We start from the raw sequence: 15,260 nt of genomic DNA, 5'->3' as shown, positions 1-15,260 counted from the left end.
GTTAATCACTAGTAGATTCAAACCAGGTGTGTTTGAGCAGAGAAACAAGTAAAACCTGCTGGACAGCGGCCCTCGAGGACTGGGATTGCCCACCCCTGGCCTAAGGGGTGTGTGAGATCTGCCCGGAGTTCCTTAAGACTCTGGATGTTCTAGGGCTATGCTGGCTGACACTCGGCAATATCACACAGACATCAGGGGCAGTTCCACTGGGTGGACAGAGCAGGGTGGTGGTCTCTATTTAAAAAGGGGGACCACAGGGTGGGTTCTAACTGCAGGGGGATCACACTTCTGACCCTTCCTAGTAAAGTCTATTCAGGAGTTCTGGAGATGAGGGAAGAAGCACAAAGGGGGTGGGGGGAGGAGGGGCAAATGCTTTAAGCCAGAATGATAAAGGTTAGGATAACATGATTATTGCAGTGGCGGGCTGTGCATTTGGTAACTGGGTCTTCAGTGTCGGTTTACTGAACCAGTATGGTGTTACCCCTGTTGGCAGAGCCGGATTAACGCAAAGGCAAACTTTGTAGGCACGTGCCTAGGCCTGGCTGGATGAGGCCCAGACAGAGGAACAGAATTAGGGGGGCTTTTCAGACGTTTCTGTCGGGCTGCCGTCTGACAGCTGTGAACCTGCTCGAGTCAGCAGAGCCAGAGGCCAAGTCAGACCCGGAGGAGACACGACCCGAAGACGCGGTGGAAGACGCGGCGGGAAACGATGTAGCGCCAACGCCGTCACCATCAACGCCTTCACAGAAGGACGAACTGGAAGAACAGCAGCCAGCCAGAAGTGAGCCCAATATGGTCTTACAGGAGCCTCTAGACCCAAAAAGGGTGTTAACATCTAGCTAGCTAGCCATCGGATCCTGCAAAGTGGTACCAAACTGATGACAGGATGCGTGAGTACTTTGCACTAAACCATCCCTCTCAAAATATTGGCTATTTCTCTGCATCACAGAGGAAATCTGGAGACATAAACCGAAGTTTAACCAAGGAACATTTCTTTAGACGTGTTTCTGCTGTGACTGAGGCCTGTGATGCTGGAAGGCTGAAGATTATCCCGGAGCAGAGTATGCTAAATGGTTTCCTCGGTAAGTGTTGCTGGTTTTATTAATTATTTTTCTAATAATTTTATTAATGTTCAAATAGCAAAACAATAAGTTCACACTCAGAAAATTGACACAGAATTTCTGATTCAGCAGAGGCAAAAACAGCCTGAATGAGCTTAAATCAAGATCAAAACTTACGTTTTCATTTTATTAAAATACTTTCTTTTAAGATTATAGATTTTATTACATTTATACTGTAATAATTTAGGCTGCGTGTTTATAGTTTGTTTTTGAGCCTTTAAAACATGCTTCAGTCCATTCAAATTCATCTATTTCTTCTTGAATGTCTTTCCACCATCATGTGATTAATTTGTCAACATTTATAAATGTTGTAAGCTATTGTATTTAGCAGAAAATCTTTTTAAGTAAATGTAAACAGAGCAAAGACACATATTTGCTCAGTTTACATAGTTTAATGACACCTAGTGGTTATTTACTGGTACCTCCCAATCGATGAGGATAATTTATTAGCATTTAATACAGCTGTGTAATGACGTATAAATTATTAATATCAAAAAATTGTCTAATAGAATGTTTTACATACAACACATGACTTATTCTGGCATACAAACAACCAATTTGTTACCAAAAACTAGGCTATGTAAAATGTGAATGAACTTTTATTAGTAACTTTGGTAAGTTTCAGATTTCAATTCATTAAATAACATCGATGGAGGGGGGGGGGGGGGGGGCTAAAAATGCAGCCTGCCTAGTGTAGTCCATTTATTTAATCCGGCTCTGCCTGTCGAAGATCCCCCAGGCTGCGGGAACCAGGCGGGAACGCCCAGCTTCCCACTCAGTGCCTTAAGTGGGCCGGTACGGCCACTTCTAATTTTGAGTTTTTCCGGTTATTTATTATTTATTTGTTTTTTTTTCCCCCTGTGTCCTGTCTTGCTGTGAAGCAAACAGAATTGATGTCTGAATGCTGGTGACAAGCCTTACAGATTTACTCTCAGGTGGAGAATCAAAGCGTCTGCTTTTAATGTCACGCCTGATACTTAAAACTTTATTGTTATTGTTTTTGAATGCTTTGTAATTCCGACCAGACCCGGAGACAGAGGAGAAAGAGAAAGGAAAAGAAAAGGTGGGTAGAGAGGGGGGGAGGGGGGGTTTCTACAAAAATAAACAATAATGAACAAGAGTCTGCTTCTAGACCTGCAGAAAAGGGACACACAACAACACAACAGGAGCAAGCTATCACTGCGTCAACCTGATGAGGAAACATAAAATCAACATTGTTTTACTGAACAATCACACGATAATAAATCAGCCCCTCCCTGAAAACACTCATCAGGTGATCTAGGTGGGCTGTCCTCTCACCTGAACGCTTTGCGCTGTGTAACATACGAAAGATCAGACCATACCTAACACAACATGCCACCCAGCTCCTGGTGCAATCTACTGTCATCTCCCGCCTCGATTGCTGCAACGCCCTTCTAACTGGTCTTCCAGGCTGTACTGTGAGACCTCTTCAAACGGTCCAGAATGCAGCGGCGCATCTGGTCTTCAATCAGCCAAAAAGAGCACACGTCACCCCTCTGTTCATTGAGCTCCACTGTCTACCGCTAGCAGCACGCATCTAATTCAAATGGCTAACACTAGCATGCAAAGTCCGAGATGGTACGGCTCCCATCTACCTGAATCCTCTTGCAAAGGCTTACGTCTCGGCCCGGCCGCTCCGGTCATCACAGGATCGTCGGCTAGCGGTGCCTACACCACGCTCAGGACAATCCAGACTCTTCTCATGCATCGTTCCACAAATGTGGAATGACCTTCCAAGCACTACCACAACAGGGACTTCCTTTTCAATTTTCAAGAAATTCCTGAAGACCCTGCTCTTCAGAGAGCATCTTCTAAACTAGCACCCTCCCTGTGACCTCTGAGCTCAATCCTGCTGATGACATCACCAGAGGGAAACATCTCGCTGACCTAACAGCCCCCAATCGTTGGTCACATGGTCCACCTTTCCTATTACAAGCTGCTGACACTTGGCCTAAGCTGCCAACAGAGTTTCCAGCATGCAATGAAGCAGAGCTCAGGAGGACTGCATTCTGTGGGCACGCTTCTGTATCCCCAACCTTGCCGGATCCAACGCAGTATGCCTCACTAGATGAGCTGATTGCTGCTACGTACCGGACCCTACACGGGGCGGCCGACACTCCTATTACAGCCGCGGAACGACTAGAAACCAAGACCATGCTGCTCCGCTCAGCTCAGACCGACAGCTTCGCAGAGGAGACCAAAGCCCTCCAGACCAGTCACCCAGTCCGCTCAGACAGCCGTCTTAGCGTGCTGTCCCCTGAATATGACAGTCTTACTGGTCTCATCAGAGTCGGAGGCCGCCTTCGTCAAGCCGCAGACTTAGATCCGGACAGTATTCATCCCATCGTATTAGCAGCTGAACATCCCCCGACCAAGCTCATCATAAAAACTTATGATGACCAGCTCCTTCACCCAGGTGCAGAGATGGCATTTGCGGAGATACGGCGCACCTATTAGATTCTCAGAGGACGTCAAGCCATTAAGAAACACCAGCACCAGTGTGTGGACTGTAGGAGATGGCGCGCCACACCTTCTACACCCAAGATGGCTGATTTACCTTCCTCGCGGATGAGACTCTATAAACCCCCGTTCTGGTCAACGGGCGTAGACTGTTTCGGGCCATACACGATAAAGATAGGTCGTAGAAGAGAGAAACGCTGGGGAATTATCTACAAGTGTCTTACAACTAGATGTGTGCATCTCGATCTCCTCCCTAGTCTTGACACCGATTCCTTCCTTATGTCATTACGCAGATTTATCGCACGCAGAGGAAAGCCATACGAGATGTGGTCTGATCGAGGGACCAATTTCAGAGGTGGTCATAGAGAACTCCAAGCAGCGTTTGAAAACATGGAGCCTGACCTCAAGCAGCAACTAGCCACGCAGGCTATCAACTTCTGCTTCAATCCCCCACACTCGCCTCATTTCGGAGGAGCCTGGGAAAGGGAAATCAGAGCAGTGAAGTCAGCTCTGCAAGTAGTCCTGAAGGACCAAGTTGTGGCAGAAGTAGTCCTACTCACAGCTCTCATAGAGGTTGAGGGCATTCTGAACTCAAAACCGCTTGGCTATGCATCGGCTGACATAGCCGACCCAGATCCCATCACACCAAATCTTCTCTTGATGGGGCGGCGTGATTCGGCACTACCCCAGGCAGTCTACAGCCCCTCAGGCACTCTTTCGACCAGAAGATGGATACACAGCCAGGTCATCAGTGACCACTTCTGGAAGCGGTTCATACAGAACTACCTCCCAGGACTGCAACTCTGACAGAAATGGAGGAAGTCCACTGACAACATGACCGTGGGACAAGCTGTTATGATTGTCTGCCTAGAGGCCTCTGGCCTGTGGGTACCATTTCCCAAGTTTTTCCAGGGACTGATGGTGTTGTTCGAGCTGCCGAAGTCAAGGTCAAAGACAGTCTCTATGTTCGCCCGGTGACTAAGCTAGTGGGACTCCCCAAAGTCCCTGAGGACTTAGATGATACTGTTCCGCAATAGAATGACATTAGCGTGTGTGTATTTGTATCCATACAAATACAGGGGCGGCTGTTAAAAGTCCGCTTTCCAGAGGAATAATGTTTGTGAACACAAGCTGTATGTTAAAAGTCTGCTTGGTCACCTTAACCGTTTAGACTACATTACCCATGATGCACCTCGGTATATGTCCCGTTTGGGAACGTGTTTAGCGCAGTTCAGCACAGCTGAAAGGTGTTGGATGATCAGCGTTTTTCTCGTGCGTTCCTGTGTGAGTTACCCTTGGTGTGCGTGTTTATCATGTGAGTATCATAAGACGAGAGTGGTGCTTATTTGACTTTATCTGTGAGTTGCTCTGTGTAAATCACTAAGTAAGGAGCTAGTCCTGTTGCTATCGCTAAGCTGCAGGTTTTGTTGGCCTACTTCAGGCAGCCTTGGTTGCAGCTTATATGGCATTCCATATACGACTCACTGTCAAGTATGGTGGTTGGAGGTGGATGGAACTATTTGCTGTGATTATCCTGTTTGCTGATGTATATACCAACTAGAAATTCATGTATGGTCTTAGGGTGGCATCTAGTGGCCATGAGGTTTATAGCAGATCATACAACTTCATGTTGGAAACCCACAGTGCTGTACAAGCGGCACACTGCTATTCATACGAATGTTTGTTCTTTCTGTTAACAGATTACCACACCCACATACTCCTACACACTCACACTCCCTTTACCTCCATTCATAGATGGGAATGCAGTTGCCTCACCACTAACGTTGTACAGCCTGTTGATGTCATCTGCCACCTCCTTAATAAAGCTACTTGGACTACATCACTGTGGAGTGCCAATCCTTCTGACCGAGGACAACTCAGTTGAAGCGTGATCGGCAATCAGTGCAAACATTCAGTACACTCTGGTCAAAGCTCAACAATGGAGGCACGGAACAGGGCCCATTTGGACTCGATGGCCTCCACCTCCCCCGAAACGTTTTGGAAGATCTGTCGGAGGTGGTAATTGAAGCTCCTTCTGACAGGAGACTCTGCCAGACGTTCCCAGCAGACCCTCACTTTCCGTTTGGGCCAGCCTTGGTCTGACCGGCATCCTCCTCCACTATCGGAGCCAACTTACCACCAGGTCAGTTGACAGCTTTGCCCATCTCAAATTCAGATTAGGGAGGCCATTCCTCCCAACCACACCTCTTCAGGTCTCGCTGTCGTTGCCCACGTGAGTGTTAAAGTCCCCCAGCAGAACGAGGGAGTCACCGGAAGGAACACTCTCCAGTTTGGCGCATAAGCACAGACCACAGTCAGAACCCGTCCCCCCACACGTAGGCGGAGGGAGGCTACCCTCTCGTTCACCAGGGTAAACCCCAACGTACAGGCACCAAGATGGGCGGCAACTAGTATGCCCACCCCTGCTCGGCGCCTCTCAGTGGGAGCAACTCCAGCCTGGTAGAAAGTCCAACCCCTCTCAGGGAAACTGGTTCCGGAGCCAGAGCCATGCGTTGAGGTGAGTCCAACTATATCTTGTCAGAACTTCTCAACCTCACACACCAACTCAGGCTCCTTCCCCAGTGACATTCCACATGCCAAGAGCCATCCTCTGTAGCCGAGGATCAGACCGCCAAGGTCCCCACCCTCGGCCACCACCCTTCACACACTGCACCCGACCCATTTGGCCCAGCAATCCACTCCCTCCTATTTAAATATCTAATGAGTGCATCTGGGCAGTGTTATGGTTATAGTTAACGCCTCCTCCAGGAGGTGTTCAAGAGTCTGAGGGAGAATCGATCCTGTCAGTGTGTCAGGTCCATGACAGCACCTTGGTTGGTGGGTGTTAAGTTATCCATAACCGACAGAAGCATACTCAACACCCATCTCTCTGCCATTGACGTCAGCCTGTCCAGCTCTGCAAAATGTGGCTGTTCTGATCATTTTTGGGATATTACAGGCAAAGTGAGAATTCTAATGTTAAAAGTCTTAAATGCAAAATTCCATCTTTTTGCTGACATCTGCTGTTAAGTTAGAGTAACCACGAGAGTCTGTCTTCAGTCCTTTTAAACACCAAAACATGAGCTGAACAGATAAAGGGAGACTCTCTGTAGGTTGTGCTCTCTGATGCTTTTGTCTTTGCAATTAGATAACAGCTTGTTAAAGATGACTGATTATTAAATGTACAAAAATAACAAGCAGTCAGTCGAATGTCATACCAAACTTTATTGATAAACGGAGTGTTTAGGTGCAGAACGGTAGATGCAGGTACTTCCTGTTATTTCCCAAAGATCAGAGAACTTCTGCCTGCGTCGGCCCCGCAGTGTGCTGATTGGGTAAACACCCTCGTATCTAGTGACTGAGCACTAATAACTCTGCCTCTTGACAATAACATTATGCATTAAATGCCACCACACACTGTTAGGTGATTGTGTGTTATCACCACCACTGCCAGCCACTAAACCAGACCCCTTTAATCAAGACATGATAATAAATGTAATAATCCTCCTGGCTACATTTCATACCCATCAATCCAAATTTTCTAGCTGCCTTCATAAAACAGAACGATATTTTAAGACTGAGGTTTGTTGCGGTCTTGAAACCAAATCCGTTTATTTAATCATAATAATAATGAAGTTTTAGGGTTTAGCTGGTTAAAATATGAACAAAAACACAGACATCAACAAAATTGTTGGTACCCTTCAGTCAGTGGTCACATAAATAAGTTGAATCTGACTAACGTAATAATAAATAACATTTCAAAGAACTTTAACCAATAAAAGACAGACGCTGCTTTTCAACCACGCTTCAACAGAATTATCTAAATAAATAAAATCATGGAACAGGCCTGGACAAAAAATTATGGTACATCTAGAAAAGACCGTCCTCTAATTAGCATCACAGGTGTATTCAATCTTGTAATCAGTCAGTGTAGCATATGTAAAGGGCTCCAGGTAGTCACTGTGCTGTTTGGTGACATGGTGTGTACCACACTCAACATGGACCAGAGGAAGCAAAGGAAAGAGTTTTCAGGAGATTAGGAATAAAATTATAGACAAGAATGTTAAAGGTAAAGGCTATAGAGCCATCTCCAAGCAGTTAGATGTTCCTGTGACTACAGTCGCACATATTCAGAAATTTCAGATCCATGGGACTCCAGCCAACCTACCTGGACGTGGCCGCAGAAGGAAAATCAATGAAGAGACGGATAAACCGAATAGTAACAAAAGAGCCCCGAAAAACTTCTAAAGAGACCCAAGGTGTACTTCAAGGTCAATGAACATCAGTGTCAGATCGCACCATCTGTTGTTGTTACATGACATGAGAGATGACTAAGGAGGACACCATTGTTAAAGTCCCATTAGTTAGGGTTAGTGGATTATGCTAAACTACATGCTGACAAGCCACAAAGCTTCTGGCAGAATGTCCTATAGACAGATGAAACAAAGATAGGACTTTTTGCCAAGGTAACATCAGCTCTATGTTCACAGACAGAAACATGAAGCATTTCGAGAAAAGGTCTGTGAGGGTTCTCAGTCATCCAGGTCATTGTAGTCTTATGAGCTTTGAAAGAAAAGCGTCTGGACTTCTTTGAGTTGCTTGAAGACGTTTCACCTCTCATCCGAGAGGCTTCTTCAGTTCTAAGGTCAAATGGTGGAGAGTCCCAGATTTAAACCCAGTGGGAGTTTCCCCCCGAAGAGGGAACAAAAGACCCCCTGATGATCTTCTACATAAACACATGAGCCAAGGTGTGAGGGTGGGTGTGGGTCCTATTCAGCCAGAGTTTCGGGTAAGCTCATTGTGAAGCCTGGCCCCACCCTATCATGTGAATTCCTGAGGTCAGATGGCCCAGGATATGCGTGGGCGTTGAGGCATCTGGAAAGGGATCTCAAAACTGGATTATAGATGGCAGACAGTTGGTGTCGTAAACCACCGCCTCTGTTCAAAGATGGTTGCTCACAGTGGACATAAATGGCTTCCTTTACTCCTCTTTCAAACCATCTGTCCTCTCTGTCCAAAATGTGAACGTTGGCATCCTCGAAAGAGTGACCTTTGTCCTTTAGATGCAAACGAACTGCTGAGTCCTGTCCCGTGGAGGTGGCTCTTCTATGTTCTTCAAGCAACTCAAAGAAGTCCAGACGCTTTTCTTTCAAAGCTCATTAGACCATATCGAGAAAAGAACACTGTCCCTACTGTAAAACAAGGAGGAGGTGCTGTTATGTTCTGGGGCTGCTTTGCTGCATCTGACAGGGTGTATTGAATCTGTGCAGGGTCAAATTAAATCCCAAGATTATCAAGGGATTCTAGAGAGAAATGAGCTGGCCAGTGTCAGAAAGCTTGGTCTCAGTCGCAGGTCGTGGGTCTAACAACACGACAAGACCCAAAACACACAGCTAGAAACACCCAAGAATGGCCAAGAGGAAAACATTGGACTATTCTACAGTGGCCTTCTATAAGCTCTGACCTCAATCCTATTGAGCATTGAAGCATGGTTGAAAAGCAGTGTCTGATTTTCTCTGGTTACCTTTAATAGAATTTTATTTTTTAGTACTTTTATCAGAATCAAGTTATTTCTGTGACCAATGGGTACCAACAACTTTGTCCACCACATCTATAGAAATATCACATTTCCTTCTCAAATCCAACTCTGTTGTAAAATTGTCTGCATCTTATTTTCTTTAAGTGTTTATTGGACATTTTTAAGACTTGATTTGTGATACAAAAGGAAAAAAAACTGTTCAAGGTTGCTGAAAATGTAAAATACATAATTAAATCTACTTAAATATATAAGCAGCGTTACTAAGAAGCTTTACTCCCTGCTTGACTGAGGGGCCTCAGTTGTAAAGTTTTAGTGCAAAACCAGACTTAGACATACAGTTCTGTAGAAAACCACCACTGTGAGAGGTCAGACATGCTTTGTCAGAGTTAGAAGTCGGCGCTGCGTCTTCGCTCATTGATCCAATCTCCAGGGTTGACGTCCATTTGCAGCATCTTCATCACCCACTTGTCCCTCCGCGCTCCATCAATGAACTCATCCAGGGAGAGTTCACCTAAGTGACACAAGAAAACCAGCTGGTATGAGAACCATCTTACTCCTTCAACGAGGTAAAGACCATTGTCGAAAGAAGCTCTTACCATCTCCATTTTCATCAACCAGCTCAAATATTCGGTCTACCACTTGGTCTGGAGTAAGCAGGTTACATTCTTCATCTAGCTCTCCGTGGCAGGCCTTCTTTAGCCGGTAAATAGACTAAGAGTGCGAGGAAAGGACGTTACGCTCCCTTCTGGATGATTTACTTTTAAATACAAACCACCAACCCTCCAAATTCTATGAAGTAGTAAAATGTTACCTCCACTATTTCAAGAAGCTCTGTTTTATCGATGCAGCCACTTCCATCTTTGTCGTACATTTTGAACGTCCATTTCAGTTTATGCTCCAGTTTCCCTCGAAGAACTAAGTTCAGAGCTGCCACATATTCCAGAAAATCGATGGTGTTGTCCTGGAAACAGCAGGGTTTGGACATTCATGATGAAAGCAAGTTTTCAACATGAACTTTTGAAAGATTGAAAAATCTTTTTCACCCATAGCATCAAGCTGATCTCTAAACCAACTTCATTTCTGCTCATTAAAAACTCAAACAAATACAAGCAAAAATAAAGAAAAACAAAAATGCTTCCAGTCAATTATTGCCTAATGCTGTATGCAAACGAAGGTCAAACTAAAGGACTGCTGTCATAGCTACTAGAAACTGATGGACTTGACACTTACGCCGTTCTTGTCAAAGGCTCGGAACATGTTTTCGATGTAATCTGCAGCCTCCTTGTTATTCGTAACCCCAAAGAAGCTCTTGAACTCGTGCATGAACAGAGTGCCGCTTGGGCATTCCACAACAAATTTTTTGTACCATTCCTGCAGCTCTGCCACATCGATTTCCTTGTCTGGGTCACTGTCCTCGCTCAGGCGCTGTCCCATGATGGGAAGACGTTCTCCAAGTCCCCCAGCACTAAAATGACTTAACACACTACGCGAACCAGTCTTGAGTGAACTCTCAGTATCGACTTTCTCCCTCCGGTTTATGACAACAACAGTTTAAATGAGTTTTCCTGCTAATCTGCCAAAACTAAACAAATTGTTTAGAGAAACTCCAAACAAGCGTGACTGGTGTTCTGTTCTGTAATGTTGTAAATCCCTTCTGAACGTGAGGATGGGGCACCAGCTGCTGTGGATCACATGGTACAGGATTAGAAATGAAGACTTGTCAAACTCAATTAGTCCACATGAAGATCATGAAGGGGTTTTCTGTGTGCTGCTCCGCTGTAAACAGACTGTACAGGAAACATGTTTACCGGTGGTGATGTAATGGTTTCAGAATGGGTCAAACTGCAACGTTTGCCATCTTGTTGGAAGCTGGCATGGCACTCCGATGTTCTAAAGAGAGAAATGTCCATTAAGAAGTAATCGCTAAGTCCCACTTCTGCCATGAAAATTAACTTTTTTTTTTGTAACTGAATAAATAAAAATCCCTTCTGCTTTTATAATAAAAAAAAATTCCCAGGGCTCTTAATAAAGGCCAGAACACACAAGGAACATCTTCTAAAGTTGATCCAGCTATGGGATCGGGGCACCAGTAGCAAGCAGGCATAAGAAGAGAAGACTTCTGGAGGGTTTGGTGGCAGGAGGGGCAGCAAAGAAGCTCCTTACCTCTAAGAATGTTATCAGGTGCAGCCTGAGATTAAGAAAAGGTCCAGAGATTAGACTGCTGAGTCATTTTCCCTGGTGGATTTCCTTTGTCAGAAGTGAGTGACCCTATCGGTCTCATCAAGCCAACAGTGAAGCATCTGGAGACCATCCATGTGTGGGATTATTCTTAAACCAAGGGTGGACTCAGAACTACCAAAACATCCTCCTAGAGAAAATCTTTAGAGCTCTCCAACAACAGTTTGGAGATGAACAATGCCTTTTTCAGGATGATGGCACACCGTATAGAGTTATCAGTGGTTTGAGGGCAAAAACATCAGCCAGGAAACCGTCCAGACCACGAGGCTGGTAGAAAAAACAGAAGCCGAGAAATTTTGATAAACGCCAAACATCACTTCTACCAGAATGTGCTGCAGCCTGTCAGGATTCGGTCCAGACGATGAGCGCCATCATGCCTGGGTCAATTCCAGAGGTATACAAAGGTCCAGCTTTAAAAACACCCAAAAAAAAAACAACTAATGGAATTGTCAAAAAGAGCCGTTGAAACTTGAGAAATTCTTGTACTTTAGTGAAAAGCAGCAACATTTCATCTTAAGACCCAAGAACACTGAAGCACCAAACTTTAAGAAACCAAAACTTGTCGTTCTCCAACCGTCTGTCTGCAGCTGGAGTTTTGGAGGTAAAAATGCTGATGAAATTAAGAATTAGTCTCTCCATCAGACAATCTCTTCAAATGGGCCACACGAAGCCATTTTAAAGCAGAAAGCCAACTTGGGCACTTGAAGTGAGAGGAGTACACCCTCTTCTCCGCACGGTGAATGGTAATTGTTTAAATGGTCTATTTGCTACCAGATGACAATGTACTGTAAATAAACACATTATCCCTCACACTGAATATGTATGTGTTGGTCGGACATTTGCAAAGATAAAAAAGTTTGCCAAATGAAATATGTTTATTGATGTGTCATGGAAAACTGAAAGAATGGGATCTTTTAACTCCTTCATGGGAAAACATGTTTAGCACATCTCTGAAGGCGTTCTCCAGTCTGATGACTCATCACTGGTTAGGAGTTCATTTATCCCCCGGAAGCCCTGATTACAGTTTACATGCCTGCCAAAATCTCCTTAAGGTCCTTAGGTAAGGGTTTTGCCCCTGATGATGGACGCCATCAATGTGTCAGGCACTTGGACTGGAATTTTCTAGTTATTTTGTGTCCCAGCAGCGAACTGGTATAAGTCACGGTCTGGCCAGTTATCCCAGGCCAGTGAAATGTGCTGACTGCAGGGATAGTGTTAATCTTGCTTAGAGGTGTCAAGGCCACCAGAGTCGCTGGACGTTATCCTCTCGAGATTAAAATGAGTCACGCCTCTGGTCTAGCACAATGAATCTTTAGGATTCACCTTTAGTTTCTGTTTGTCACACACGTCCTGCAGCTCTCACTTCCTAAATGTCTATTTCAGGTGGGTCCAAAGTGTGGCCCGGGGGCCATTTGCGGCCCTCGCTAGCGTTTTTTAGAATTGTGGAATTAAGTTTCTCGTGGTGGTTGTTGATATAAATTCATATATTTTATGTTCAAATTGTTACTAATAGATCTATTAGGCCTTTTCTTGAGCAGAACTAATTAAAAATATAAAAGGTTTGCATTCTAAATTTTTTTGTGACACTCGTCTAGAAAGGTATGGACGTCCGCATTCAAAGATGTACAGTGATCCCTCGTTTATCGCGGTAGATGCATTCCAGACCTGGCCGCGATAGGTGAAAATCCGCGAAGTAGGGACACCATATTTACAGTACAGTACTATATTGAATTATCGTATGATCACATTCTCTTTTTGTGGGTAAAACTCAAGAAAAAAAATTACTTGTTTTTTTTACATTTTATTACAAAAAGTGCATTTTATGATGAAATTGATGAAAAAAACAGGAATTTCTTGATATTTCGCATAGAAAAATACCGCGAATCGGCAAATTTCCCTTGAATAAGGCTCCAAAGAAAAAATCCGCGAAGTCGTGAATCCGCGATAAACGAACTGCGAAGTAGCGAGGGATCACTGTATTTTTATTAAAACACAGCCGCCAGCCTGGACTAACATTTATCATGATGGATGAGTTAGAAACGTCTAAAACAAGCTAAATAAAGAGCTTAATGGTGAAAACCCCAGTCACTGATCCCACATCCTAGAATAGGCACAGCGGTAACTCAGGTTAGGTGGAGCAGGTTGTCCAGCAACTGGAAGGTTGCAGGTTCAATCCTGGCTCTGCCCAGATAATGCTGCTGTTGTGTCCTTGGGCAAGACACCACCCACCTTGCCGCCAGTGTTGGGCAGGCCTCGCCTCTGTTAGGCACTCCAGGGCAGCTGTGGCCACTGTCCAGCGGCGTGTGAACGGGTAAATGGTTGATTGACGCGCCCTGCGGGGCGGTAGAACCCTAAGAAGGTGCTACACAAATACAAACCATTCACCATTTATAGGAAAGTTGTTTATCAAACCGACTTCCTTTAGGAGTCAAAGACAAAACACAACAGAGGCACGTTTGTTATTAGTAACTCCCAAAAGGCAACAACCATTTGTGCAGAGGGAATCTCTTACTGGGAATTTAAAATCATCCTTTTAGTTTCGTAGTAAAACACACCCAGGATATAAAAACGTCCGTTTAAAACGTTCCTAAAAAGGTGAAAGCATCAACGGGTCCCTGCAGAGGATGGCTGCGATTATGACACAAAAACAGCTTCATTCCTGGTCCAGTCACACAAGTCTCCAGGAGTCACATGGGACAGCTTACACCCCAAATAATTTATCATCACTTCAAATTTCAGCATTTATTGCTTTCCATGAATACTACGGTACACGCTGAAGCCTTTGCTTGCCAGCAGTCAGTTTTACGACGGCAGTGGACCTGTATTACAAGACTACAAAAACGGATGTGTGCTGTTAAAATTAGAGAGATCAAAAGTGACAGTTGTACAGCTAAGGTGTGATGTAAAGAACGAGCAAGTGCCTTGTGTTAATCGTTTGATGCAGAAAGGGCCAACCTCTGCCTCACCAGTGGGGTTAGAGCCCTGCACGGGCCTAAGATCTGAGCCCGTGTCTGGCCCGGCCCGAGGGGGCGGAGCCCCAGCCCGACCCGGTCCGAGAAGGTTTTCAGGATTCTCTGGCCCGACCCAGACTTTTAACCTTTCATAATGTTTTAGCGTGATAGGATGCTCAGCAGTCTAATCTGTGGGAAGCGTTCTGCAGTAAAAAAAGAAAAGAAAGAAAACCAGCATCAACGCAGCTTTTTTTTCTAACAGAGCGTATTTTCCGAGCGGCAGATGAAATTTACGAACACTATACTAATTGGATGCGTTTGTAAATTTAATCTGCTCTGAAAATGCACTCTTGTGCAATTAGAAAAAAAAAGCAGCATTCTAATTTTCTAACTGCAGAGCGCGTTTTCAGAGCGGCAGATTAAATAAATGTTCCCAATTAATAAAGCGTTTGTAAATTTAATCTGCCGCTCTGAAAATTCGCTCTGCAGTTAGAAAAAAACAGCATTAAATGCTGTATTTTTTTAACAGCAGAGCGAATTTATTCACAGAAAAATAGAATGCTGCCGTTTTCATGAGAATAAACGAATGTTTTCTGACATCAAATGGCAGATTAGAACAGGGGCACATGTTTCAATCAGCAGTTTGAGAATTTGTTCATAAAGGTGCATTTGTAAACCACACACACCTTAACTGAGCTAACGGTGCGTGAGAAGCAGGCAGGTGCTGCTGCGTTCAAGTGGTTTTTCTTTTATGAATTCGATTAAAAATAAAGGCGCCCGGCCCGTGTCCGAGGTAATTACACAGTCGTTGGCCCGAAGCCCGGCCCTCGGGCCGACCCGCGGGCCTAGGGCTTCAGTGCAGGGCTCTAAGTGGGGTCACTACCGCGTCCTGCTAGCTTCATGCGTCTGTCAGGGGTCAAAGCTAACAAG

The 15,260-nt window shown here is 44.8% G+C and overlaps 1 protein-coding gene and 1 long non-coding RNA gene across 2 annotated transcripts; one reads left to right on the top strand and one right to left on the bottom strand.

Moving 5' to 3' along the window:
* The first annotated feature begins 773 nt into the window (after nt 1–773).
* Nucleotides 774–5,424, top strand: LOC139063313 (uncharacterized). Its single transcript, XR_011516657.1, has 3 exons — nt 774–890; nt 1,000–1,082; nt 5,303–5,424. It is a non-coding gene; the product is annotated as an uncharacterized lncRNA (long non-coding RNA).
* A 3,932-nt stretch (nt 5,425–9,356) lies between these two features.
* Nucleotides 9,357–10,724, bottom strand: guca1b (guanylate cyclase activator 1B). Its single transcript, XM_015967239.3, has 4 exons — nt 10,372–10,724; nt 9,953–10,102; nt 9,738–9,852; nt 9,357–9,652 (listed from the first exon to the last, which is right to left on the bottom strand). The coding sequence occupies exons 1-4, from the start codon at nt 10,573–10,575 to the stop codon at nt 9,528–9,530; spliced, it is 594 nt and encodes a 197-aa protein (XP_015822725.1). The 5' UTR covers nt 10,576–10,724; the 3' UTR covers nt 9,357–9,527.
* Between the last annotated feature and the right edge of the window lie 4,536 nt (nt 10,725–15,260).

This window comes from Nothobranchius furzeri, chromosome 15 (assembly GCF_043380555.1).
Source record: "Nothobranchius furzeri strain GRZ-AD chromosome 15, NfurGRZ-RIMD1, whole genome shotgun sequence".
Taxonomy (NCBI): Eukaryota; Metazoa; Chordata; class Actinopteri; order Cyprinodontiformes; family Nothobranchiidae; genus Nothobranchius; species Nothobranchius furzeri.
This window is presented reverse-complemented; position numbering and strand designations above follow the sequence as displayed.